This window comes from Notamacropus eugenii, chromosome 5 (genome assembly GCF_028372415.1).
Source record: "Notamacropus eugenii isolate mMacEug1 chromosome 5, mMacEug1.pri_v2, whole genome shotgun sequence".
Classification (NCBI taxonomy): domain Eukaryota; kingdom Metazoa; phylum Chordata; class Mammalia; order Diprotodontia; family Macropodidae; genus Notamacropus; species Notamacropus eugenii.
The window spans coordinates 3,435,484-3,462,552 of NC_092876.1; the positions used below are offsets into that span (position 1 = coordinate 3,435,484).

Below are 27,069 nucleotides of genomic sequence, written 5' to 3' on the forward strand. Positions count from 1 at the left end.
TATGATAAGAGAAATTTGCTATAGAAGGAAAAGCAGGGACATGTGGCATACCAAGTAAGACAGGATAAAACATCCTTGACTCTGTTTGAATTGGGTAACAGTGACATACTCCAAATCATGCAGTATCTATTTCATAGCCAGACTCAGGAACAGTCAGATGAGAAACATTCCTTTTTAAAAGGACACAAAGGGGAAACTGACCAGGAGGATCCCATCCTAGAGTGAGTCTAGAATTGTCCCCTCGGTGTTTACTTTCCAGGTACACATCACCTGTACCTGGTGCAGGATCACATTTCCACTGAGTAACTTGTGGCATTCCTCTCAGATACTGATTCAAGGCAAGCAACTATACCCAAATCCAAACTGAAACTGAAACTGAAAATAGCTATTGTCCCAAATGCCTTTTACCTTACACAGCAAGTTTCACTGATTACAGCTTAGAGCCAGATACAGTTATTACTAGTCTCATGGAGTTGCAATAAGCAGTAAAGAGTTATCAGGACTCACATACATTATGCTTCTCATATTTACTATTTGTAGAAGCCAATCGAAATTCCTTTGTCTCTAAAACAACTTTTGAGCAAGTCACATTCATAGTTTATGCAAATTCCTTTCCCAGTACTGGTGACCTCGCTCACAGGATGGTTTCCAGGGTCCTTAGTAGTCTTACAAAATAAAGGGAATTGGCACAGATCCCATGCTTGCCAACCCCTAACGTACAGTCCACGTAAAGTGTTCGCTCCATACTTGTCGGTCTATACACAGTAATCAAGTAACAATTGTAGGTCTAACAGTAAAACAGCAACTGCAAAAACTTAGTTAACAACCTTACAACTTTCAAAAATGATACAACTTCTGCAACAGGCAAAGGAGAAAATACCTGGTTTTTCCAGATGGCAATTACAAAACATTAGCAGATAAGGTTAGCAGGACTGTTAACAGTTCTAAGCAACATAACTGGCTACACACAATTTTTCCAACATCTTTTAGTGTCAATGAAATTACCATGAACACTTCATTTTTACAATACAAGACAGTGTTATTACAATTGAGAAACACAATAGTAACCCAAACAGTGAACTTCAAGCACCATTATCTCCAATATACAAATTATGCATAGAAGACTAGACTTACCAAATGTGGAGGCTGGTTGGCTTGTGATCTTGTACTACCCTGGTCTGCCCCCTACTCCCAGGGAGGAGGGCTTAACTTCCCTATTATCTTCCCCTCTACCCTACCACTAATCTGGGAAGAGAGGAGTTAGCAGAATCCACTAAATGTGTCTGCTATACTACCAGCAACTTCTTCCCACTGATCAACAATGAGACTCCTCTGCGCTGTCTAACAGAGACTTCTTCCCGCTGAGCGCGCGGGGCTCCCCCTTCCTGCTGACTAACAGCGAGGCTTCCCACCAACTAACGGTGAGGCTGTTTGGTCCTTCTCCCCGGCCACGGGGAGGCCAGGCGCCATCGCCTGGAAGCTTACCTCTCCTGTAAGCTAACCAATTTCCCAGTCTTCGGAAGTCTCTGGCCCCTCCCGACACACAGGAGGGGAATCCCCTCCTCCAGTTCATGAGGAGGCTGCTTTACTTCACTTTATAGCCTACCTCAGTCCCTAAAACTTCTTGAATCTGCCAGTGGAAATGAGGGAGACTTCTGGAACAAGATCCAGCGGCGCCTAGGCCCCTCCCTTCCACTGCAGAGTTCAAAGATATAACAAATGCAGACCTATCTGAACTATCCAAGGAGGAGCGACAGCATACACTTAACATAATCACCTTTAGGCTGTAACCATTAAAGAAACCTTTTCTCTTTTTGGTGAGGCATGAGGTAAGTAAAACGCTAGGCAGTTTGCCTCTGTAATCTGAGGGGAACAGTTTCCCCAGTTTCTGGTCTGTCTCCCCACCTTCACAACCTGGCCAGGGTTAGAAGGTAGAAAGAGAGAGAGAATTTTTACCAACAACTTTTCTAGCGGGCTTTGCTTGCAGCCCCTATTAAACTGCACATACATTGTTTCTTGGTACATGTTTCTGACCTGACCTGACCTGACTTTAGCAGTCATAAAAACTGAACAAGACGAGTTCCTCTCTTTCTCTCTCCCATTCTTTTCCCTGATGCTGCAGCCATCAGAGAGAGAGAGAGACAGAGGGGGAGGAAAAGAGATAACTGCATTCCAACCAGCTCAAGGGCACCGGCGGTATTAACACACAAACACATGCACACAAAATACAGAAAGACAGAACACAGCTACAGACACTAAAATATCCAAAACTAAGGAAGGATTTATCAAAAAGTCTATGTACAACCTAGGTAGTTGGCTTTCTGTCTTCCACTGTGGCCACTCGGTACCGTTGTCTGAGGTGTTGAGTCTCCTTGTTAGGATTGCCTCTCCATGCTGTCATAGCTTTGGCTTGGAACGTTTGTCCCTCCTTCAGGTCCAGGGCTAGAGTGTTGTTGTGGCAGGGCTTCTTGGCATTCTGAGGCCCAATGACCCTTTCTTCTACACTTTGGGCATGGTGTTTTAGGCCTCACTCCTGGCCTGCTCCTACAGTCTTTTTTAAAATGACCTGTTTTTCCACAGCTATAACATTTCTGTCCTTGTCTCATGCTGGCAGCTTCAGTTCTATACTGTTTCTTGACCTGTTCCTTCACGTGAGCTGCAAACGTTACCGAACCTACATCTTCACACCTTTGCATCATCTCTTCCACTGCAGGTCTGGGCAATCCTGTCATAGCCATTCTACAGTCTGCATTGCACCCATTTCTCAATATATCTTTGATAACCACTATTGTGCCTTCCACCTCGCCCATCACTTTGGTGACTGCGTTTTGCATCCTAGAGCAGAAATCTGTAAAAGGCTCATCAGTTCTTTGCTTTATGTCAGTCAAGGATTGTTTTCTGTCCCCTTTTACGGGGATTTTGTCATAAGCAGTTTCTATGCAGGCAGCCAATCTTTGATATCCTTCTATAGGGTACGCACTCTGTGAGGCATCTGTAATAAAGTCGCCCCCTCCAACTAACATGTTGAAATATCTTTGGGTATTTTGAGCATTATCGGGATCATGCTGTATAGTCGTTTTTCTGCATTCTTCGGTAAGCAAGCTCAGAAATATAACATAGTCACCGGACTCTACTAGTGCCTGAAATACAATTCTCCAATAGTTTGGTGTGAGAATGTGGTGAGCCAAGTGTTTAAATCTAAGTTTTACACAGGGTGACTTCAATCCATACTCAGTTATGACCTTTTTCAATTCTTTGATCTCATAGGCGGGTACAGGGCCATGACTTCGCTGAGCAGGGGCCCCAGTTTCCCCGGGTGTTTCCAAAACTGCACAGTGTAAAAGACCCAATTCATCCATAGTCTTAAAATCTCCTTGTTTTCCCAGTGCTGTCACTATGAGTTGCATACATGATTCAGAGCCACAAGAGGGTGATGTAGCACTTACTTTCACATTTGAGTGCGATTCCTCACACTCGTCACTAGAGGTTCCCCTTGATCCGCTAATTCCTCATGTCCCACGGGAGGATCTGTACCTTTCTCTTTCACTGACATAGTCCTTTCGTCTCTAACTGCTTTAACCTTTTTCTCAGCTTTGAAAGCTCCGTCTCCAAGTGATTGTGTTTCTCTGCTCATTTTTGCTGTATATAGTCTCCCTTTCCACTCTGTTAGTTTTTCTGTAGCTTTGGATATAATCTTTCTGGATTAAGCTCTCTACCTATTTTATCCATAAGCACGATTACTCATGGTCTGTAACTTTCTCCTCCTCGTCCCGTCCTGGTCAGCCGAATGCACGTCTCTCCCAAGCTCCACAGAACCACCGGGGCACTTACTGGGGCATGCAGATGGCATCGCTCTCCTGCGACTCCGAGCCCATGCCTTGCAGGGGGACCTCGATTTCTCTTCGAGTCCCTGTTCAGGGCACCAATTACTCGGGGTCAGGGCCCCGAGCCCCCTGGATCCCCCTGACCCACGGGCCTCTAATCTGTGGGCTCTGAAGGAAGGAGACCAGAGACAAGATGATCCAGGCAACAACAATTTTATTCAGCTGAGGGTTAGGGTTTATAAAGGCTGTATCCACCAATCACATACATGCTGAGCTCATCCCATTACTTCACCATCTCATGACTATTCCACATCCTTACACCCGCAGTAAGGAAGGAAGCTTATCTTGTTCCTGCCGCTAGTTCCTGGGTTCCCAGGCTCACTTGTAACTTTACTGTACAGAACATCAGGTTACAGGGTCACACAGAGCTTCTGCCAGGGTGTGTGTCAGCACCGTTCCCATGGGAACAGGCTTTGCCTCTGATTTGCACCCCCTGGGACCCTCTAGGCCCCTTACAGAGCACCAGTGCAGGAGTCTGGAGGACCTGACTTCAAATCTCACCTCAGTCACCTGACACTCACTAGCTATGTGACCTTGGGCAAGTCACTTAACCCCAACTGCCTCACCCTGGGTCATCTCCAGTCATCCTGATGAATATCTGCTCACTGGATTCAGATGGCTCCAGGGGAGAAGTGAGGCTGGTGACCTGCACAGCCCTCCCTCACTCAAAACAAACTCAAGTGCAAGTCATGTCATAATATCTCTCATGGAATGGTCTTCTGTCGGAAAGGACAAACACACACAAAGAAATTTTAGCTGTAGCAAGAAGGAGAGAAAAAGAAATAGATGGATTTTTTTTTAGGGGCTCTGCAAGGTTCTCCCTCACCCACATTAAATCCCTTACAATGGATAACTGGGTGGAGCAGTGCCCCTGTCTGGGGAGAAGCTTACTCATATACATGAGTTAATCCAGGAACACCTAGATGGAGGCCATATTGAATCAAATATCCCTGGGACACTCCTATATTTACCATCCCTAAAAAGTCAGACAAGTGGAGATTACTTCATGATCTAAGGGAAGTAACCAAGTCAATGCAGTCCATGGGAGGACTTCAACCTGGGCTCCCTACTGCCATGGCACTTCCACAAAATTGGCCCTTATTAGTCATTGATTTTAAGCATTGCTTCTTTACCATCCCCCTACTTGATCAAGATAAACCAAGGTTGGCAATCTCTGTCCCATCCATTAATCTTAAAACCCCCATGATGAGATACCTATGGTGGGTCCTACCACAAGGGATGAAAAACAGCCCCACCTTGTGTCAAAGATATGTTCAAAGGGCCATCGAATCTTTTAGGAAGCGTGATCCCACAGCCTATATTATTCACTACATGGATGGTGTTTTAGTCTCTACTCCCCATGATAAGGACCGAAGCCAAATTTGGCTCAATTTAGAATAATCACTGTGCAGATATGGCCTCCTGAGAGCCCCAGAAAGGATTCAGAAAGAAGAGCCCTATAAATATTTGGGGACCATCCTAGAAGCCACTTGCATTCTACCTCCAAAGGTAGAGCCAAGAAGAGGTAACTTGAGGGCACTTAATAATTTTCAAAAATTCTTAAGTGACACCAAGTGGCTTCTGCCTACCTTAAAAATCACAAATGGGCAGTTGAAATATCTTTTGGGATAGTGAAAGGAGATTCATCTCTACCTTCTCCTTGTTCTCTTACCCCTGAAGCTGTCCAAGAGCTAAACTTAGCAGAAAAAGAAATTCAAAAGGCCCAAGGTCTCAGAGTTGATCCCACAGGAGAAATTAGTCTAGTTATTCCTCCCACTCCCTACACATGCATTGGGGCAATATATCAACCTACAGAGTGGGTTCACCTATCCAATCAACAGCAAAAATCCTTAGTAATGTGTATAGAAAGGATTTCTAAAGTAGTATCTGAAAAACATAGAAGAATATTACAGGTGTTTGGTTCTCATCCTGAAAACATGTGTTCCCCTAGATAAAGACCAGTGTCATTTCCTCTGGATAAATTTTCTCCCTAGGCAGGTTGCTTTCCCAGACTTCTTAGGTCACATAGATAATCATATATCAAACACTAAAATCCTTCATTTTACTCTCCTATATTATTGCATTTTCCCAAAACTTACCTCACTTCATTCCATCACTCATAAAACTGGAATTCCATAGGAGACATAGTAAATCTGATCTCTGTTACAGCCTCCCTGCGCCCTGCCCTTGTTGCTCTCTCTACTAGTATTCAATACCATGTATACATTAAGGAAGTTTTCTCAATTCCACTATGACATGGTCACTTTCACACTTCTCCTATCTCATTATATTTACAGCCTATTCAGTTAAGAAATTCCTTTCCCATGTCATGGTTGACACATATGGAGACTGTACTTTTGGCTGACACAGGCATCCTGAGCCAGGAAGGGAGGGAGGGGGGAGAGGAAATTACTCTGAAGCCATAAAATCCCCTTTTTCTCCTTCCTGGGCTCATTCACAATGCACCCCCATGCATGTCTCTGTATGTCCCATGCATGTCTCAGTAATGGCTAACGTGTTTACTTATTCTCATTAAACCAGAGTCAGGCATGATGGAGTCAGAAAAGAAGAAATAAAAATATTAGGGTTCAGCAGGTTAGAGCACACGTACAGCCTGATTCTGTTTGCTTCTTGTTCAGACCTTTGGTGAGGGGTGTCAGCCATTACTGAGTGTGTTCTAAGAAAGAGAAACAAAACTAGGCATTGAGTCTGTTTATTTCCCTGGAAGCTGCTGGATCATGCATGGAGAGATATGCAGGGGGCTTCACTGTCTGTCATGCCAGAGCATGCAAGGCATGATGGTAGGTTAAGGTCAGACTGGGAGACAATGTGTCTCCTGACTGGCCAGTCCAGGCTTCAGGCCTTTCTCAGGGGAGGGGGGCTCCAGAGGGTTTGAGGGGGCCCCTGGCTGGTCCCACTCCTTTTCTAAGGGCACAACTGCATGTCCCTCTAGAAACCATTTTTCCAAATTAAGAGCATAATTTAGAGCACGATTTCCTCCACATCCCCAATGGAAAAATGTGAAGCAGAATAAAAACATACACAATGTTACAGTTTCAACACATGAAACAAAGTTGCCAAAGCACATCCTTCACTTGATGATCTCGGATTGTCTCAGATATAAACCCACTGTGTCCATTTCTCCTTGTCCCTGCAGCCTGAATCCTTTCAGAGAGGACAACGGGGGGGATTCGGACCCACTGCCATTTAATGCTCATTCCCTCAGCTCCTAAACACACCCCCTCACATGCCACATTTAAGTGTATTTTACATTAAGGGTGGCTCTGCCCTTAGCTGGTCAAACATCCCCATGATCCCCCTGGGATCTGCCTGGAAATGAGCCCACATTCCACTCTGCCATGGGAGAAACGTGAGAACCCAAGTGACTGCGTTTTGGGAACAACCTCCATTCCACAACTAAGCCTAGTTTCGCGGTGAATCACGTCCTTTCCTGGCCACCTCCAGGTCGTCTCTTCCGGGCTCTCCCTCTCCCCCCAATCAGGAGGTAGTGATAACCAGGAGAAGAGGGACCTGGTGGGTGGTGCCCAGGTGGAATAAGAGCCCGGGGTGGAGTTTGGAGGCCTGGGAGGGGTCTGGGGCAGGAGAGGGTTCATCCCAGGGAGGAAGGTAATTGACGGGATAGAGGCCGGGGCTTGGGGCGGAGCTCCTGGCCCTGGGTGTGATTGGAGGAAACGGCCCACCCTGGGGTCTTGGGGGCGGGCAGAGGGTGGGAGCACCCTCCCAGGGGGCTGGCTGAGAACAGGAACTTGGGCTGAGGTGGCCCCGCCTTCTCTCTTCCCTGGGAGCAGAGATCTGCCCACCTCTCCCCACAGATCCCAGATCTCTCCCTCTTTCTCTCCAAGAGCCGAGATCTCGCCGCCTTCTCCTGGACCTGAGACCTCTGCCCTCTGGACGCCAGCTCTGTGGGTGCAGGTCCCAGGTAGATCCGAGCCCGGCCAGCTTCTGCTGGCTGTCCCTATTTCTGGGTCTCCTCCTCCTCCTGTGACCACGTGGTCTGGGCCCCCTGATCCCATCCTTACCTCCCCCACCCCCCAGCTCCTGGGCTGCTTTCCTATCAGACTCCAGACACTGGCTCCTGGTATCTGTTCTCCATTTGAGAGATTCCAGGCTTGAGCTCTCCTAGGGGGTCCCACAGTCCTCCTGAGCTCCTAGTCAGACCCCAGGACACAGGCCTCCTGCTCTCCCAGGCTCAGTGTCCCCCTGGAGCCCTTCTGTCCCCGCCGTGTCCCTGACCTCTTCTGCATGAGCTGGGGTAGAATGTCTTCCTGCCAGACCCAGCCTGTGCTCCCCTGCCCCAGGTCTCTTGTTCCTCTTCCCCTCTTCTAGCAGAGCCCTCAGGCCCCCTGCCAGGGAGCTGAATCCCAGACTGAATTTGGTCTCCCTGTCTCAGGCTTCCCCTGGACATGCCCTGGGGGCTCCATCTCAGACCCCTTCCCACCCTCCACCTTCCTAAGTTTCCCTCCTCCCTAGATCAAGCAATCAGTCTGTTGCCTGTGTTAGTTGGGGAGGTGGGGAGCAGGGAGGGCAGAGGAGCAACTGGAGGGAGATCTCTGATTCAGGTGCGATTGAGGTTCTGACTGGTCTTATCCCACCTGGAATCTGAAAGGCCTTCTGCCCCTTGGTTCTCTGGAGGATAGTGGGGAGGAGAAGGGGGCAGAAGAGGAGGAAGAGACGATGGGTTATCTACCGTTCCTGTAGATTAGAGTCTCTGCCCTGCGGGCAAGGCCTGACCCTCTGCTCCTCTGGGATCCTCCCTCCCCAGCTCAGCCTGCAGAGGAGAAAGGCTTGGCCCAAACTGGGAGCCTGGAGCCAGAGGGAATGGCCCCTGGGAACTGCGGCCCCCCAGCCCAGGTGAGTGCACTCTGTCCTCAGATTTGACCACATCAGCCAGAGGCTATTTCCAATGGCAAGGAGGGATTGTCTCTGAGGCTGGCCCTCCCCTCCCTATGGAATATTTCTTTACAGAAACAGGCAGGAAATCGAAAACAGTAACAACACTGCCCTGCTCTCTCCTTCTGTGTTCTGCAAGGGTTGAAGGTACTTTCACATCACAGGCTCTAACCTACCTGCCCCCACCCTGGCTACACCCACTTGCATCCCTCCCATGTTCATTTTTTAAGGTTTCCCTCAGGATCCCTGAATCACAAGGACCACCACTTTACTCCTTCCTCTCTGGGGACTTGTCTTTGCCCGTTGGTCCATGTCTAGCACCCCTCCTCCACATCCATAGAACTGCTTCCCCTTCCCCTTTCCTTCTTTGGCCCAGATCTCCCTCCCAGACTTGGAAGACAGGGTGCTCTGCTTCTCCAGGGTCTAAGCTGCACAGACAGTTTATTCTTCTGGTCTTCACTGACTGGTCCCTGTTTTGTAGGTTGTTTAACTGTCAAGGGCACACTGAGAAGGCAGTGAGGACTGAAAGGAGCCAGTACCAGGATCTGGGTTTGGGGTTTGGGGGTCCTGGCCTCCTTTCTACTGTAGTCCAGTGTTTCTGGAAAATATGGGAACTCAAGAAAACAGGTTTAGTTAGCTTCTGGGTCACATTCCCAGATTCCCAGGCCCTTAGCAGAGCTGTTTGGACCAGGCCAAAGGAAACAATGCCTTCTTTAATTCTTAGTTAATTAGCATTTGTGAAGGGCCTAGAACTTCCTTTGTTAGAGAGGATGCAGAGAAAGGGCTGATTTTGGGGAACTATTCAAAGTTCTGGGAGTTTTCTTTTCCAGTGGGGAAAGGTGATACTGAAGGAGATACCCAGTTCTTGTCAGAGGTATCAGGCTTGAAGGCAAAGACACAACGGAGGGACTTACTTTCTTCCCAAAATCTACATTTCTGGCCATCTTCACAGTAACTTTATATCAGAGGTGTTCTTAGTATTTTCCTTTCACAGTTCAGGAAACTGAAACAAAGACTTGCCCAGGGACTCATTGCTAGCAAGTGTAGGAGGCCAAATTTAATCTCACATCCTCCTGACTCTAGGCTTTGTGCTACATCCACTGGGCAACCTAGATGCCATTGGCTACTAATATTTTTGAAATAATATTTCATTTTTTCCCCAATGACATAGAAGAATTCCTGTTTTGCGTTCCCAGTACTCCCCTCCCATAGATGGTATGCAGTCATAAATAGGTTGTACATATGCAATCCTGTAAAGCATTTCCATATTAGTCATTTTGTGAAGGAAAACTTGAACCAAAAGAGAGAACGTGAATGTATGCTTAGGTCTGTATTCAGACTCAATTAGTTCTTCCTATGGAGAGGGACAGCATTTCTCATCAGGAGCTCTTTGGGGTTGGCTTAGATCCAGGTATCCCTGAGAACAGCTCAGTTATTCCCTGCTGTCACCACACAGTGTAGCTGTTACTGTGTACATCCTCCTCCTGGTTCTGCTGACCTCACTGTATCAGTTCATGTAAGTCTCTCTGAGTGTTCCTGAGACCCTGCCTGTCACATGGCCCGACTGGTTCAGGTATTCGCCAATTAACAGGCATCTCAATTTCCGAATCTTTGACAACACAAAAAGATTATATTATAAATTATATTATTATATTATAAATACCCTTCTCTAAGCAGGTCCTTTTCTCCCCCTCTTTTTAAAGAAACCTTTGTGTAAATAAACTTGTCTACTAGAGTCATTGCTTGATGAAAAGCTATATCCTGTTTAATAGCCCTTTGAGGACAGTTCCAAATTGCTGTCCAGAAGGGTTGGATCAGTTCACAAATCCACCAACAGTGCATTAGTGGCCTAGTTTTCCTACTTTCTCCAATATTTAACATTTTCCTTTTATGTTTTATTAGGCAATTCAATAGATGAGCTGGTCACCTAGAGTTCTTTTAATTGGCATTTCTCTAATCAACAGGGATTTGTAGCATTTTTATGTGACTACAAATAGCTTTGGTTTCTTTGTCTGAAAACTGTCTGTTCCTATCCTTTGCCCATTCATGACTCAGGTCATGACATGTATTCCTATAAATTTGACTCAGAGCTCTGTATATTTCAGAAAAGACACCTTTATCAGAGGTACTTGCTGTTCATTTGTTTCCCAGCTATCAGTTTTCCTTCCAATATTGGTTTATTAATTTTATTTCTGCAAAAAAACTTTTAAATTTAATATTATCAAAATTGTCCATTGTGCATACTTTATGTGTAAGTGCATTCCATTCATATTCACAGTGATCATAACAGTGAATTTCTCTCCATCATATTTTCCTTCTCCTTATCTATCTGTCTGTCTGTCTCTCTCCCTCTCTCTTTTTCATGCCCTACCTTCTATCAATCCTGCCCCCCATTTATCCCTGTCCCTTTTCACTTCTCTATAGGATGAGATAGATTTCTATACTGAACTCAGTATGTGTGTTATTCCCTCTTTCAGCCAGTTCTCATAAGAGTAAGGTTCAGATCCTCCCTTCCCACCTCCCTCATCTTCCCCTTCACTGTAATAACTCTTCTCTGCCTCTTTTATGTGAGATAATTCACCCCCTTCTTCCTCTCCCTTCCCTCTTCTTGGAATGTAATTCTCTTTCTCACCTCTTAATTTTCTTTTTTTGAATATCATCCCTTCACAATCCATACATGCTCTCAATGTATATTCCTTCTAATTGCCTTAATGGTCATAAATGTCCTAAGAGTCTCAGGTGTCCTCTTCCCATGCAGGAATATGAACAATTTGACCTCATTTAATCTCTTCTGTTTTCTCTTCCCTCTGTACGTTTTGATGCTTCTCTTGGGTCTTGTATGTGAAGGTCAGCTTCTCCTTCAGCCCTGGTATTTTTGTTGGGAATGTTTGATTGTCCTCTATTTATTGAATGTCCGTTTTTCCCTGAAGGATTGTACTCAGTGTTTCTGGGTAAGTGATGCTTGGCCTTCATTCTAGCTCCTTGTCTTACAGAATATGATTCCACACTCTCTGATTTTTCAGTGTAAAAATTACTCATTTCTGTGTTAGCCTGACTGTGGCTCTATGAGCTTTAATGGCTTCTGTCTGGCTGCTTATACTGTTTTCTCCTTGACCTGGGAGCTCTGAGATGTGGCTGTAATGTTCCTGGGAGTTTTCATTTTGGGATCTTTTCCAACAGGTGATTGGTGGATTCTTCCAGTTTCTATTCTGTTATGAAAACAAGCTCTGTAAGTCACAGTATTGTCACCTTTACTGAGGAAGTAGTTGACCTGACTTAAAAGTAACCTGTCAGCTATTAAAATTAGATCATTATCTACTAACAAATTTTGTGCATCAGATTGTTTGCTATTTCAGATAACTCATTTTAACAGCTGATGTCTGCTTTGTCAGAGACAGGTCAATACATCAGAGGCTGCCAAGGAAAGTATGGCAGGGAAGAGGTGTTACACTGACTACCAAACTGAAGGTGTACAGAGCCATTGTGCTGATCTTATTATTGTATGCCTCTGAAACTGGACAGTCTGCTCATGTCTTGTAGGAAAGTAAATCACTTCCATCTGAATTGTCTTAGGAAGATTCTGAAGGTCACCTGACAAGATAATGTGCTGGACACTGAGGTCCTTTCTCAAGTTAGGCTGCCAAGCATTCCCACTCTACTGCAGAGAGCACAACTCTGATGGGTAGCCGTGTTATTCAAGTGCCAAAAAAAAGTTTGCATAAAAGACTGTTTTATGTAGAACTCATGCAAAGAAGGTGCTTGCATGGTGGTCAGAAGGAGTGATAAAGGATGTTACTAAGATCTCTCTGAAGAACTTTGTAATGAATTGTGAGATATAGGAGACACTGGCAAAGGACCACCCAGCATGGCATGTCCACACCATAGCATGTGCTGTGCTGTGTGAGCAAAGGAGAATTGAAGTAGCTCAAAACAAGGGAGAGGCAGGCAAAGTTAGAGCCATCTCCAGCCCAGACACTCATATGGACTATTTGTGCCTGACCTGTGGTAGAGCCTTCTGGGCCCATTGGACTGATCATCCATGGTCAGACACACCTTGACCCGGACTTGGTGACAGCCTTTTGGTTCACTTTGAGCACAAAGAACAAGAAAATGACCAAGGATGGGAACTAAATATTAGAATAAACACATATATGGTGTTCATGAATGAAGGATTTATACAGCAAAGGCATGAGATGTTTTGGCCCTGACACGTCATACCCAGGGTAGCCTCAAACACTCAAAGTAACAAGTTCACCTCCTTCACTTGGCTGGAAAGTCTCATATCCCTCAGTTCAGTCTAGATTGCAATTCCTGTGTTTTATGAATGCATTTCATGTTTTATCTAGAGAAGACTTCTTTTCACCTTCTCAGGAAATAAACCAGATCTTCTACAATCCTGCATAAATCCCCCAGATTCCCCAGAATACACTTTCCTTGCCACCTTCTCAAACATTCCTTACACAGTTTGCTTTATGACATATCACTTCTATCAGTTCTGAGAAGGCAGAAATTTCACATTTTCTCTCTTTCTCTTCCACAGGTCCTCTGACCTCACAGATAAAACAACACACTTTGCCTTAGAATACATAGGAAGGCACATTCCATAATAAGACCTTCCTCAACTTTATTCCATCTGGCCACATCAAACGCTTTTCTCAATATTCTATTGGACTCTTAAGGACTACAGTTTCAAGTGTTGACTGACACTCAGCAGGGGTATGACCTCTAGGTAAATCCCCTTTCTCTACTTCTGTTTCCTCCTCTCCCTTGATGAGGGTGAGACTACACAAATTCTGGAGTCTCTCTCAGCTCTAAATCTTGTGACTTTTGATGGTTTAGGAGTTGGTGACATTCAAGGATGTGGCTGTGGACTTCACCCCAGAGGAGTGGGGCCTCTTGGCCCCTCCTCAGAAGGAGTTGTACAAGGAGGTCATGCTGGAGAATGCTGGGAACCTGCTGTCCCTGGGTAAGGACACTTCCCCTGGCCTCTCTGAGTCTGCTATAAGAGGGAATATGTCCATTCCTGAGTGTGCTGGCTTTGGAGCATTTACCACTTAAAAGAAAGGGAAAAGTGCTGGTTTCTGGTGTCCTAGAGACAGGGGCCTCCTGCTGCCTGGGTTTCCTAAAGAAGGTCAGTACACTGTGTGAGGAGAACATGGAAGGTTTCCTGGCTGCTCCTGTCTCTTCCCAGTTCTAGGGAGCTTGAGGTCCCAGATCAGACCAGTACTGAAGCATCTCAGGTGTGGAAGTCATCCCCCATCATGCAGTCCAGCCTCTCCCTGGACATGAATGGTGTCTACCCAGTGTCTGCACACTGCTCAGGAGGCTTGGCCCTGCACCCCCTTCCTCTTTGGGAGGGGCCAAGGACATTCCTCTTTATAAGAGGCCTCAGTTGGTAGCTCCCAGCTGTGCCTCTAGGGCACATTTGTCCTTCGCCTTCCCTTCCATTGCCCCCAATTCCAGCCCAGATGGTGGGAAAGGAAGGAAGGGAATCAACATTTCTGTGGAGGTGCTGTTCCCCAGCTGTTGTGCTCAGTGCTCTCTTTACAATGTGATGTCATTAGGTGATATTATTATCCCAATTTGACACTGGAGAAAGTGGAATTAAACAGAGGGTGCATGACTTGTCCAGGAGCACACAGTTACTGACTGTCTGAGGCTGGATTTAAACTCTGGCCTTCCTGACTCCAGGCCCAGGGCTCTCCACTGCTCTTCCAGCTGCCTTTAATTTCTGGACAATGGAAGCTTTACAATGGGTCCATCCTCCTATAAAGAATAAGCCAGATCCATAGGAACATGATGGAGTGATTCTCTAGCTTTCCTTGCACACTCTTTTCCCTAACAAGAACTAAAGTACAAGATTTTCTCCATCCTCATCCTTGATTCCCCATGCCCAGGGCTGTCAGTTCACAGAGAAGATCTGATCTCTTATTTAGAGGGAAGGGAAGCACCTTGGCTGCTGGAGCAAGAAGCCCCGAGGAGCTGCCATCCAGGTGAGTGAGAGGAAAGCAGGTATGAGAGGTGTGGTTACAGGAGGCTTCTGTGTGTGGTTTGGAAGATCTGACTTGCAATTCTTTTTCAGACACTTTTTACAAGTGGGATCCTGGACAAGTTACTGAACCACTGAGCCTCAGTTTCCCCCTCTGTAAAATAAGTGAGTTCAACCCCATGGCTTTGAAGCTCTCTTCCAGTGATAAATCTCTGATCCCATAAAATATCATTGGTTGAACTTTGGTGGCAGGACCTCCCCTGAAAGTGCCTAAGAGTTTACACTTTGCCTTTTGGCTTCTTTCATAGACCCTCTTCAAGACATTGGACATGTATTAACTGCCTGCTGTATGCCAGGCCCTCTGCTCAGCACCAGGGAAATAAAGAGATACAAGGGGCAGCCCCTGCTGTCCTGGAGCTCATCGTGGGGGTGTAGAGGAGGGTGTGGGGGTGCTGACAACATGGCAACCACATTTTAGAAACCTGTTTTGAACAGGACAAATTGGAGCTCATTGAGAGAGGGAAGGCCCTAAAGTGAAGGAAGGTGGGCTGTAACAGGGAAGCCATGGTGAGCACTGTATGCATGGGGAGATGGTGACACCAGTCGTAATTAGGTGTGTCCAGTTTTTAGCTGTGAAATGGAAGCCATAGGGAAATATTTCTTGGGTTGAAAGAATCCAGTGAGTATATGTTGAGGATGAGAGAGGAATGATTTTGTTTGTGGCAGTAGGGAAGGAGGCATTGCTGCAGCAGAGACTCACTCACAGAGACTTGGGAAATACTGGGAATGCTTGGGAGGCAGCACTATGAGTCTGGTTAGGTCACAGCAGGGTTAGAACTCAACCAAGGTCCCTCACCATAGGAGATAAGGTACAGGAAAGAGCCAGAAACAGGGCTGAGAACAGAACCTCCATTTGCCAACTAAGACAGAGACCATAGTACATGGCCTGAGGTAGAATCTGGGGTCAAGTGTCAGCTCTGGGCCCAGTGAGTTAGTCACTCAGCAGAGATTAAGCACCTACAGTTTTCTTGGCACCTCCCTAAGCTTTTGGAAGGGAAAAGCCATTCCTGATATCAGGGACCTCCCAGTCTGGCACCTCAACATGGAGATGGCTTGAGAAGAAGCAACATATTAGAATTGGTCTTAGCTGATCCAGGGAAAAGAGTATTTGAGAATGGAAAGAAATGGAGTTCAATGGGATATAAGGGAATACAAGGAGTGAGGCTCCTAAATGGTTTAAGAGGAAAATTAGGGAGAAAAGCCTCAAAATCAAACCAAAAATGACAAAACTTTCAGGCCCAGCTCAGATGTACTGTGGGCTCTGTTCAGAGCATCTCAGAAAAGTGAAAATTACAGTCAGTGAGTCACCTGAATTTTATGGTTTCTCACTGCACATAAAAGTTATGTTTATAATATGCTGTTGGATATTATATTTGCAGTACTATTATGTCCAAAAGAAAAGTACCTACTTTAAACATAATTTATTGCTATCAAAAGGTAACTATTTGCTGAACCTTCAGTGAGTCTTAATGTTCTTGCTGGCAGAGGCTCTGGCCCATTGTTCATGGCTGCTGACAGCTCAGAGGGGTGCTTGCTCAAGGTTGGCAGTGGCTATGTCAGTGTCTGAAAATAAGGCAACAGTGAGGTTTGTCACTCAGATTGACACTTCTTATCCCTTGAACTTAAGAGTTATTGTAGGATCTTTGTATCCATTGTAGAATTATTAATTGGCCTGATTCCAAAACTCTTATGTCTCATGCAGTAAGAAGATCCAAATAGAGTGAGAGAATAACTTAACTTGCAATAATTAAATATACTTTTAAGAAAACAAGGCAAAAGAAAGTGGAATAGAGAAAGGCCATCTACTACCATGGAGAGAGCATGCCCACTGGTAGAGTTGGAGTTCTAGTCTCAGTGCTGAGTTGTTAGTCAGGTCCCTCAACTATTCTGAACTCATGGTATGTGCTATGAATGTAAAGATAATGCTGGGGCTGCCTGTGTCATGGATACTTGTGAGGACCCAGTGTGATGGTGTGTGAAGCTTTTTTTAGATCATATTGTCCTGCAGATGTGAGCTAGTGGCATTTTCAATGGATTCTATCCATTGAACTTGGAAACTTTTGTCTTGGCCTGGGAAAGTAGGATGGATGCAAATAACCTGGTTTACTTTATCCCCCAGGGAGGAAGGGATTATAATTCTAATTATGTGTGTACATGTGTCTCTTTATATATGTTTTATTGTTTCGTTCTTGCAGGAAAGATTAGACCTGAAGTAAAAGATGGTACTGCAAAATTCAGCATTTATTTGAAAGAAATTCATGAGGATAGGGTTGTTCCTTGTGACCTCACTGGGAGACAAATCTGTGCTGCCTTTCACAGATTCCACACAGGAGAGATACTTTATGAATGTGATCAATGTGGAAAGGCTTTCAGAATAAGCTATGATCTTACCTTACATCAGAGAATCCACACTGGAGAGAAACCTTATGAGTGTGAACAATGTGGAAAGACTTTCAGAACGAACTCTCAATTTCGTATACATCACACAACCCACACTGGAGAGAAACCTTATGAATGTGATCAGTGTGGAAAGGCTTTCACAACAAAGGTTAACCTTCGTACCCATCAGAGAATGCAAAGTGGAGAGAAACCTTATGAATGTGATCAATGTGGAAGAGCTTTCAGAAGGAAATCTCACCTTGTTTCACATCAGAGTATGCACACTGGAGAGAAGCCTTATGAATGTAATCAATGTGGAAAGGTGTTTAGAAAAAAGTGTCAATTTGGTTTACATCAAAGAATGCACACTGGAGAGAAACCTTATGAATGTAATCAGTGCGACAAAGCTTTCACAAACAGATACAAACTTACTCTACATGAGAGAATCCACACAGGAGAGAGACCTTATGAATGTGATCAATGTGGAAAGGCTTTCAGAAGAAGCTATGATCTTACTTTACATCAGAGAGTCCACACAGGAGAGAAACCTTATGAATGTGATCAATGTGGAAAAGCTTTTAAAAGTGTCTCTGCTCTTGCTGTACATCAGAGAATCCACACAGGAGAGAAACCTTATGAATGTGATCAATGTGGAAAGGCCTTTAAATGTATCTCTGCTCTTGCTGCACATCGGGAATGCACACAGGAGAGAAACCTTATGAATGTGATCAGTGTGCAAAGGCTTTTAAATGTATCTCTACTCTTGCTGCACATCGGGGAATCCGCACAGGAGAAAAACCTTATGAATGTGATCAATGTGGAAAGGCTTTTAAATGTATCTCTGCTCTTGCTGCACATCGGATAATGCACACAGGAGAGAAACCTTATGAATGTGATCAATGTGGAAAGGCCTTTAAATGTATCTCTGCTCTTGCTGCACATCGGAGAATCCACACAGGAGAGAAACTTTAGGAAAGTAATAAATGTGGAAAGGCTTCAAATACCAGCTCCAGTCTTGCTATACATTAGAGCATCCACACTGAAGAGAAATCTCATGAGAGTGGTAAATGTGCAAAGGGTTTCACACAGAGCTCCAACCTTACTCGACATCAGGGAATCCACACTGGAGAGAACACTATGTGATATAGTTTTTTTATACACTCTCACCTTACGAAACAAATCTGATGGAAGAAAAGTCCAAGAGACAGGATTTGTAGGTAAGCATGTCATTATTTATGGCTGGTGAGTATTTAATAAAACAGTGGTGATTTAGGTCACTCCTATAAACCAAAGATCATTCATGGAGGCCTCTCAACACTTATATGCTCTTAGATATGGTGGTGTTGCCAGGAGGCATAAATCAAGTATGATTGGTTGAAACTTAATGAAAGAATGAGTCTTACAATGAGAGGGGGACTTATTCTGCTGAGGTGCTGGGGGCCATGACTCATCACTACATCTTGGACAAAGACACTGTATCAGTAAGCAGCCCAAAATGCACAGGGAGGCCTGTTATCACAGATTGGTGGATTTGCCTTCATGAAAGGAAAGACAACTTTTGAGGGGTTAACAATCACTTTAACCAGACGTGTGTATCATTCCTTTAACCAAGTATCATTCACCTAGTGCAGGGGAGTCAGCATCCTGAACTTCAAAGAAAATGCAGAGAAATTAAAAGTCAACAGACATGGCTTCCTCTACCTGAATTCAATAGACAGTTGAAGCCCAACTATCTGGCCATTGTTAGCAGAGAGGGAAGCAGACATCTGGGTTCTTGAAGCCAGTGGGCCTCCTTAGAACCTTCCCATTATTCTTATCTGGCCAAGGAAGTACTTCCAGTCAGCCACAAAGTAATCAACAGACATGACTTCCTCTGCCTGACCATAGTTCAACAGACAGACAAAGCTGTCTGATCATAGTTACCAACAAGGCAAGCATAACATCTGTATTCTCAAACCTCGGAGCTCCTTAGCAGCTTCCCAGAGTCATCATCTGGCCAAACAAGCACTTTAAGCCACAAAGTAAAACCTCACCCTCAGTGTATTTATAACACTTTCTAGAGTCATAGGGCATCACATCCCTTGAGAATCAGTGTCTCCTTAATAAAAGGAATGGACCTCCTTACAAATTTTCCCAGGCCAGAAATTGGGTGGTAAAGATCCTCCTCAGTCACATTCAAATACAGGCATTATCTTTCTTGATTATTTTAAAACAAAAACAGCAAAAGATCCTATTTTACTTGCCATTACTGAGACTTACCTCTATCCAGATTACCCCTACCTGGGACAATCCAGCCAAAAGAGTGAATCCACTCCCCTTCAGACTTATGTGACTAAAATACAGTGGACCAGAATTCACCTAGACTAAAACTTCTTCCCCTTTTGGTCACATCTAAACTTTCCCAGGTGGGTAGGTCTTGCCCAAGCTTTCTTCTCATCATCAGCCTTGCCTTCAAAGATTGGCTGAGTCACCTGCACTGGCTGCTTTCTGAATGAGGAAATAGAAAGGGGGGGGGGGGGGACCCTTAGTCGTAAATCAATAAGGGACTATGAATATGAGAGAAATAATCATTTCTCTCACATCAGAGAATGCATTCTAGAGGTCATGCCTCATTAAGATAATCAATTTGAGGGAGCATGCAGGCTAACATCATCCCTTATTTCCCTCAGAAAATTCACATGAGATTGAAACCATTCCTTTAATGAATGTGCAGACTTCAAATGGACTACACAGCTTATTAAACATCAGGAATTTTACCTGGTGAATAAACATCTGAACTCAGTTGGGAAGGTCTGTAGCCAGAAATCATGTGTTTTCCTCAAGGATTCATATTGGAGAGAAGGCTCATGAATGTGCTCCATGAGGATCTGCCTTTTCTTGGAAGATGGAAGTCATTAGACCCCACAGTATTCACAAGGGAAGGAAGTCTTATAAAAGCAATCATTGTGGGATGGCCTTCACCTGGAGCCATTATGTGTGTGTGCTTTGGAGCAATCTACCTGGAGATAAAATCAATGGAGTTACTGAATGAGGGAAGGCATCTCCCTGGCAGCACAGCCTTCATGAGACACTGCACATCTCATACTGTGCATAAAACAATGGAAATGGGTGAAATTCTGCTCTGGAATCCCAAGATTTCTCCTGACTCTCCTAAAGTGTTCCATGGCCACCTGGGGTGAAGCCTGCCACTGATTTGCTCACTTAACTGCACTCTCCTCCCACTGCAGTGAGATAGATCTTTCCAGCTCACTCTCCAAGCTGTCCTAGGCTGGTAATCTGCTTCACTGCTCCCAGACTGGTTCTGAGGCATCATTGCAAGATTTTTTGGAAGCAAATTTCAAAGATCTGAGTTATTGCCTCATCTTGGCTGCAGAAGTCCTCATGACCATTTTTGCAGGAAATCTTCTCTTGATAGCTGAAATTTTCTTGAAAAGATGTTGTCCTTTCCATTCAATTTTTTTATTCTATTTCTTTCCATTGCTTATGTAACAAAATTTTCCTATCTCTCCTTGCTATTCTCTGGAATTTTACATTCATTTAGGCATTTTCTCCCTTTCTCATTTCCCTTTCCTTCTTTCCCCAGCTACGTTGAAGGCCTCCTTCAGACAGCCATTTTGGTTTTTTGCTCCCCTTTTTCTTTGTAATATTTTTAGTTACTGCCTCCTGTACAGTATGAAGAACCTCTCTCCATAGTTCTTCAGACACTCTGTTTATCCTATCTAATCCCCCAAATCTATTCATTGCTTCTACTGCATATTCACAAGTAATGTTCTTTAGGTCATATCTGCAGGGTCTGATGGTTTTCTGTATTTTCTTGACTTTGAGTCTGATTTTTGCAATATGAACCTCACAAACTGAGCCTCAGCTAGCTCCAGGTCATATTTTGACTGATATAGAACTTCACCACCTGTGCCTTTTTTCCTTGAAAATGTTTTAGGTGTTCACAGAACTGAACAACTTTGTCGTCTTTGAAGTCAATGGTTGGAAGATAGATTTGTTACTGTGATGTTGAATGGTTTGCCTTGGATTTGAACAGTACTTGACTATGCCTTGGAATAATCTTGCTGGAGGTAAAACTAATGGATGTAGTTAACAAGGTTAGGCCTCTTGCTGAAGACCTCATTAGATTTTCCAGTATAAGAGACCAGGTTGTTTCTTGTTCTGTGCCGACAATAGTTCTGCTAAAAATATTTTGGTAACTGACTGCGATCAGTCTATAGTGTTAAAATCATTGCTGAACAAAGTGATTGTTCATGTTAAAATAATTTGGAAAATTTATTCAACTGCATTGATGTTATGTCATTGGCAACACATTTTTGTTTTAAATCTGTCTTGTCAAAACAATAAGATTTTTAAAAATCTGTAAAATTACTTTTGTTATTATATTTCAAAATCATTTGATAAGAAATGTTGTTAATTTAAAAGGCAGTTTAAAAAATGATACCTAGAAGGTGACATACTTGTATTCTTAGGAAACCAACTCCTGTTTTGACCTGGATGCTGTGAAATGGCAAATTAGACTTTTAAAGAATGGGGTTATAATGCTTAAAAACGGTTATATATTAAATCAGATATATTTGGCTTTTAAAAGAATAATAATAATAAATTTACTATTTGGGAAAAGTAGAAAAGGCTGGTAAATTCCCCTTCTCTAGGAAGTTCTTTGGGGACTAACCAAATGCTTTGAGATAGTCTCTTTGGGCAGGGTCACCAAATTTTGTCATCCCTCTCTCACTCATGCTAACTGGTCTGCCTCAGCTTTGCTACACTCTCTCAGGTCTACCCTTCCTGCTCTACCTGTTCAAAAAGCTCCTCTCACTGTTGGCTCCATGTGATTCAGGCTGTGGCTGGGCCAGAGATGAAAGCAGGTCACTGTATTGTTCATATATTTTTAATGGAATGGGAACATCTTTCCCATCCATTCATAGGCCTACATGGCTTGCTTAAGTCACATGGAAGCCTGAGTCACGTGAGTTTAAATCACATGTGGTGGGAGGAACTTCCTGAGTGGATGGAATAAGAAGGGGTGGAGCAGGAGCAGAAGTCACAGGAAGTAAACTAGTCAAATCTGAGAGAGAGAGGAAGCAGGCAGTTGGCTATGAGTGAGAGAAGGGCATTTTGCTTGAGGGTGTTCTTTGTGGAAAGACCTGATAATGTGTATAGACTTCTTGGTTACTGGGATGGATTTCTTTGTTGCTATGATGGATTTGGTTTTCTGGTGTTTGAATAAATGTTTTGGTTCTCTCTTCCATGTGGAGAGTCTGTTATATTTTGCAATTCAGAGCTGTGCTGGCATATTCATAACTACCTTAGGGGCTATGAATATCTCATTGCTGTTACAGTAACATGGAACTAATTAGGGGCAGGGAAGATCTTTAATTTCCCTTACTATCACTAAAGAAGGAGTGGGTTTATGATTTGGTTTGACAACCATAATTATATTATGGTTTGACAACAAATCGTAAAAATAATGAACAACTTCACTCAAGAGAATGACAATAATGAGACAACTGTCCAAAAGTCAAGGGATACTGCAAAAGGAGTTCTTAAGGAAAGCTTTATAGCTTTGAATGCCTACATGAATAAAATAGGGAAGGAGAAGATCAATAAATTGGGCATGCAGCTGAAAAAGCTCGAAAAAGAACAAATTGAAAATCCCTAAGTAAAAATCTAATCAGAAATACTGAAAAGCAAAGAAGAGATTAATAAAATTGAAATTAAGAAATCTATTGAACTAATGAATAAAACTAAGAGTTGGTTTTATAAAAAATCCAATAAAATTGGTAAATCTTTGGTCAATTTGATTTAAAAAAACAAAGAAAACCAAATTACCAATATCAGAATTGAAAGGGGGAACTAACCTCCAAAGAGGAGGAAATTAAAACAATAATTAGAAATTATTTTGCCCAATTTATGCCCATAAATTCAACAATCTAAATGTGATAGATGATTGTTTTTAAAAATGTAAATTACCCAGAGTAACAGAAGAGGAAGTTGAATACTTAAGTAACCCCATCTCAGAAAAAGAAATTGAACAAGCCATCAAGGAACTCCCTAGGAAAAAATCTCCAGGGCCAGGTGGATTTACAAGTGAATTCCATCAAACATTTAAAGGACAGTTAATTCCAATACTATCTAAATTATTTGGGAAAATTGGGGAAGAAAGAGTCATCCCAAATTCCTTTTATGGTACAAATATGGTTTTAATACCTAAACCAGGAACAGCCAAAACAAAGAAAGAAAATTACAGACCTTTTCCTCTAATGAATATAGATGCAAAAATTTTAAGTCAGAGTTTAGCAAAAAGAATACAGCAACTTATCAAAAGAATAATACATTGTGGTCAGGTAGGATTCATACCAGGAATGCAGGCCTGGTTTAATATTAGGAAAACTATTAGCATTATTGATCATGTCAACAACAAAGCTAACAGAAACCACATGATTATCTCAATAGATGCAGAAAAAACTTTTGACAAAATACAACACCCACTCCTATTAAAAACATTGGAGAAGATAGGAATAAATGGAACTTTCCATTAAATCATAAGCAATAACTACCTAGGACCTTCAGCAAGCATTATGAGCAATAGAGTAAGCTAGATCGATTTCCAGTGAGATCAGGGGTGAATCAAGCATGTCCATTATCACCACTATTACTCCATTTGATACCAGAAATGTTAGCATTAGGGGTAGCTAGGTGGTGCAGTGGATAGAGCACCAGTGCAGGAGTCTGGAGGACATGACTTCAAATCTCACCTCAGACACTTCACACTCACTAGCTATGTGACCTTGGGCAAGTCACTTAACCCCAACTGCCTCATCCTGGGTCATCTCCAGTCATCCTTATGAATATCTGCTCACTGGATTCAGATGGCTCCAGGGGAGAAGTGAGGCTGGTGACCTGCCCAGCCCTCCCTCACTCAAAACAAACTCAAGTGCAAGTCATGTCATAATATCTCTGATGGAATGGTCTTCTTCTGTAGCAAAGGACAAACACACACACAGAAATGTTAGCTGTAGCAAGAAGAAGAGAAAAAGAAATTGATGGATTTTTTTTTAGGGGCTCTGCAAGGTTCTCCCCCACCCACATCAAATCCCATACAATGGATAACTCAGGTTCTCCCCCACCCACGTCAAATCCCATACAATGGATAACTGGGTGGAGCTATATTTACCATCCCTAAAACGTCAGACAAGTGGAGATTACTTCATGATCTAAGGGAAGTGACCAAGTCAATGCAGTCCATGGGAGGACTTCAACCTGGGCTCCCTACTGCCATGGCACTTCCACAAAATTGTCCCTTATTAGTCATTGATTTTAAGCATTGCTTCTTTACCATCCCCCTACTTGATCAAGATAAACCAAGGTTGGCATTCTCTGTCCCATGCATTAATCTTAAAACCCCCATGAAGAGATATCTATGGTGGGTCCTACCACAAGGGATGGAAAACAGCCCCAGCTTGTGTCAAAGATATGTTCAAAGGGCCATCGAATCTTTTAGGAGGCTTGATCCCACAACCTATATTATTCACTACATGGATGATGTTTTAGTCTCTATTCCCCATGATAAGGACCCAAGCCATATTTGGCTCAATTTAGAATAATCACTGTGCAGATATGGCCTCCTGAGAGCCCCAGAAAGGATTCAGAAAGAAGAGCCCTATAAATATTTGGGAACCATCATAGAAGCCACTTGCATCAACCTCAGAAGGTAGGGCCAAGAAGAGGTAACTTGAGGGCACTTAATAATTTTCAGAAATTCTTAGGCAACATCAAGTGGCTCATGCCTACCTTAAAAATCACGACTGGGCAGTTGAAATACTTTTTGGTATATTGAAAGGAGATTCATCTCTACCTTCTCCTTCTTCTCTTACCCCTGAAGCTGTCCAACAGCTTAACTTGGCAGAAAAAAAAATTCAAAAGGTCCAAGGTCTCAGAGTTGATCCCACAGGAGAAATGAGTATAGTTATACCTCCCACTGCCTGCACATCCATTGGGGCAATATATCAACCTACACAGTGGGTTCACCTATCCAATCAACAGCAAAAATCCTTAGTAACATATATAGAAAGAATTTCTAAAGTAGTATCTGAACAACACAGAAGAATATTACAGGTATTTGGTTCTCATCCTGGAAAAATGTGTTCCCCTAGATAAAGACCAGTGTCATTTCCTCTGGATAAATTTTCTCCCTTGGCAGGTTGCTTTCCCAGACTTCTTAGGTCACATAGATAATCATATATCAAACACTAAAATCCTTCATTTTACTCCTCTATATATTTCACTTTCCCAAAACTTACCTCACTTCATTCCATCACTCATAAAACTGAAATTCCATAGGAGACATAGTAAATCTGATCTCTCTTAGAGCCTCCCTGCGCCCTGCCCTTGTTGCTCTCTCTACTAGTATTCAATACCATGTATGCATTAAGGAAGTTTTCTCAATTCCACTATGACATGGTCACTTTCACACTTCTCCTATCTCATTATATTTACAGCCTATTCAGTTAAGAAATTCCTTTCCCATGTCATGGTTGACACATATGGAGACTGTACTTTTGGCTGACACAGGCATCCTGAGCCAGGAAGGGAGGGAGGGGGGAGAGGAAATTACTCTGAAGCCATAAAATCCCCTTTTTCTCCTTCCTGGGCTCATTCACAATGCACCCCCATGCATGTCTCTGTATGTCCCATGCATGTCTCAGTAATGGCTAACGTGTTTACTTATTCTCATTAAACCAGAGTCAGGCATGATGGAGTCAGAAAAGAAGAAATAAAAATATTAGGGTTCAGCAGGTTAGAGCACACGTACAGCCTGATTCTGTTTGCTCCTTGTTCAGACCTTTGGTGAGGGGTGTCAGCCATTACTGAGTGTGTTCTAAGAACGAGAAACAAAACTAGGCATTGAGTCTGTTTGTTTCTCTGGAAGCTGCTGGATCATGCATGGAGAGATATGCAGGGGGCTTCACTGTCTGTCATTCCAGAGCACGCAAGGCATGATGGTAGGTTAAGGACAGAATGGGAGACAATGTGTCTCCTGACTGGCCAGTCCAGGCTTCAGGCCTTTCTCAGGGGAGGGGGGCTCCAGAGGGTTTGGGGGGACCCCTGGCTGGTCCCACTCCTTTTCTAAGGGCACAACTGCATGTCCCTCTAGAAACCATTTTTCCAAATTAAGAGCATAACTTAGAGCACGATTTCCTCCACATCCCCAATGGAAAAATGTGAAGCAAAGTAAAAACATACACAATGTTACAGTTTCAACGCATGAAACAAAGTTGCCAAAGCACATCCTTCACTTGATGATCTCAGATTGTCTCAGATATAAAACCCACTGTATCCATTTCTCCTTGGCCCTGCAGCCTGAAGCCTTTCAGAGAGGACAACGGGGGGATTCGGACCCACTGCCATTTAATGCTCATTCCCTCAGCTCCTAAACACACCCCCTCACATGCCACATTTAAGTGTATTTTACATTAAGGGTGGCTCTGCCCTTAGCTGGTCAAACATCCCCATGATCCCCCTGGGATCTGCGTGGAAATGAGCCCACATTACACTCTGCCATGGGAGAAACGTGAGAACCCAAGTGACTGCGTTTTGGGAAAAACCTCCATTCCACAACTAAGCCTAGTTTCGCTGTGAATCCCGTGCTTTCCTGGCCACCTCCAGGTCGTCTCTTCGGGGCTCTCCCCCTCCCCCCAATCAGGTGGTAGTGATAACCAGGAGAAGAGGGACCTGGTGCGTGGTGCCCAGGTGCAATCAGAACTCGGGGTGGAGTTTGGAGGCCAGGGAGGGGTCTGGGGCAGGGGAGGGCTCATCCCAGGGAGGAAGATAACTGACGGGGTG

The 27,069-nt window shown here is 43.8% G+C and overlaps 2 protein-coding genes across 2 annotated transcripts in view; both read left to right on the forward strand.

Annotated features, from left to right (window-relative positions):
• LOC140508186 (uncharacterized) overlaps window positions 1–22,474 on the forward strand; it is a 41,341-nt gene extending 18,867 nt beyond the window's left edge. The window contains 2 exon segments of the mRNA XM_072615965.1: window positions 17,178–17,918; window positions 17,921–22,474. Coding sequence (XP_072472066.1) covers window positions 17,178–17,918; window positions 17,921–18,195 — 1,016 coding nt within the window. The 3' untranslated portion in view covers window positions 18,196–22,474.
• LOC140508181 (KRAB domain-containing protein 5-like) lies at window positions 7,616–17,118 on the forward strand. The gene is made up of 5 exons (XM_072615958.1): window positions 7,616–7,824; window positions 8,668–8,756; window positions 13,635–13,761; window positions 14,693–14,788; window positions 14,878–17,118. Exons 2-5 carry the CDS (start codon window positions 8,724–8,726, stop codon window positions 15,006–15,008), a joined length of 387 nt encoding a protein of 128 aa, XP_072472059.1. The 5' UTR covers window positions 7,616–7,824; window positions 8,668–8,723; the 3' UTR covers window positions 15,009–17,118.
• Window positions 22,475–27,069: the final 4,595 nt, after the last annotated feature.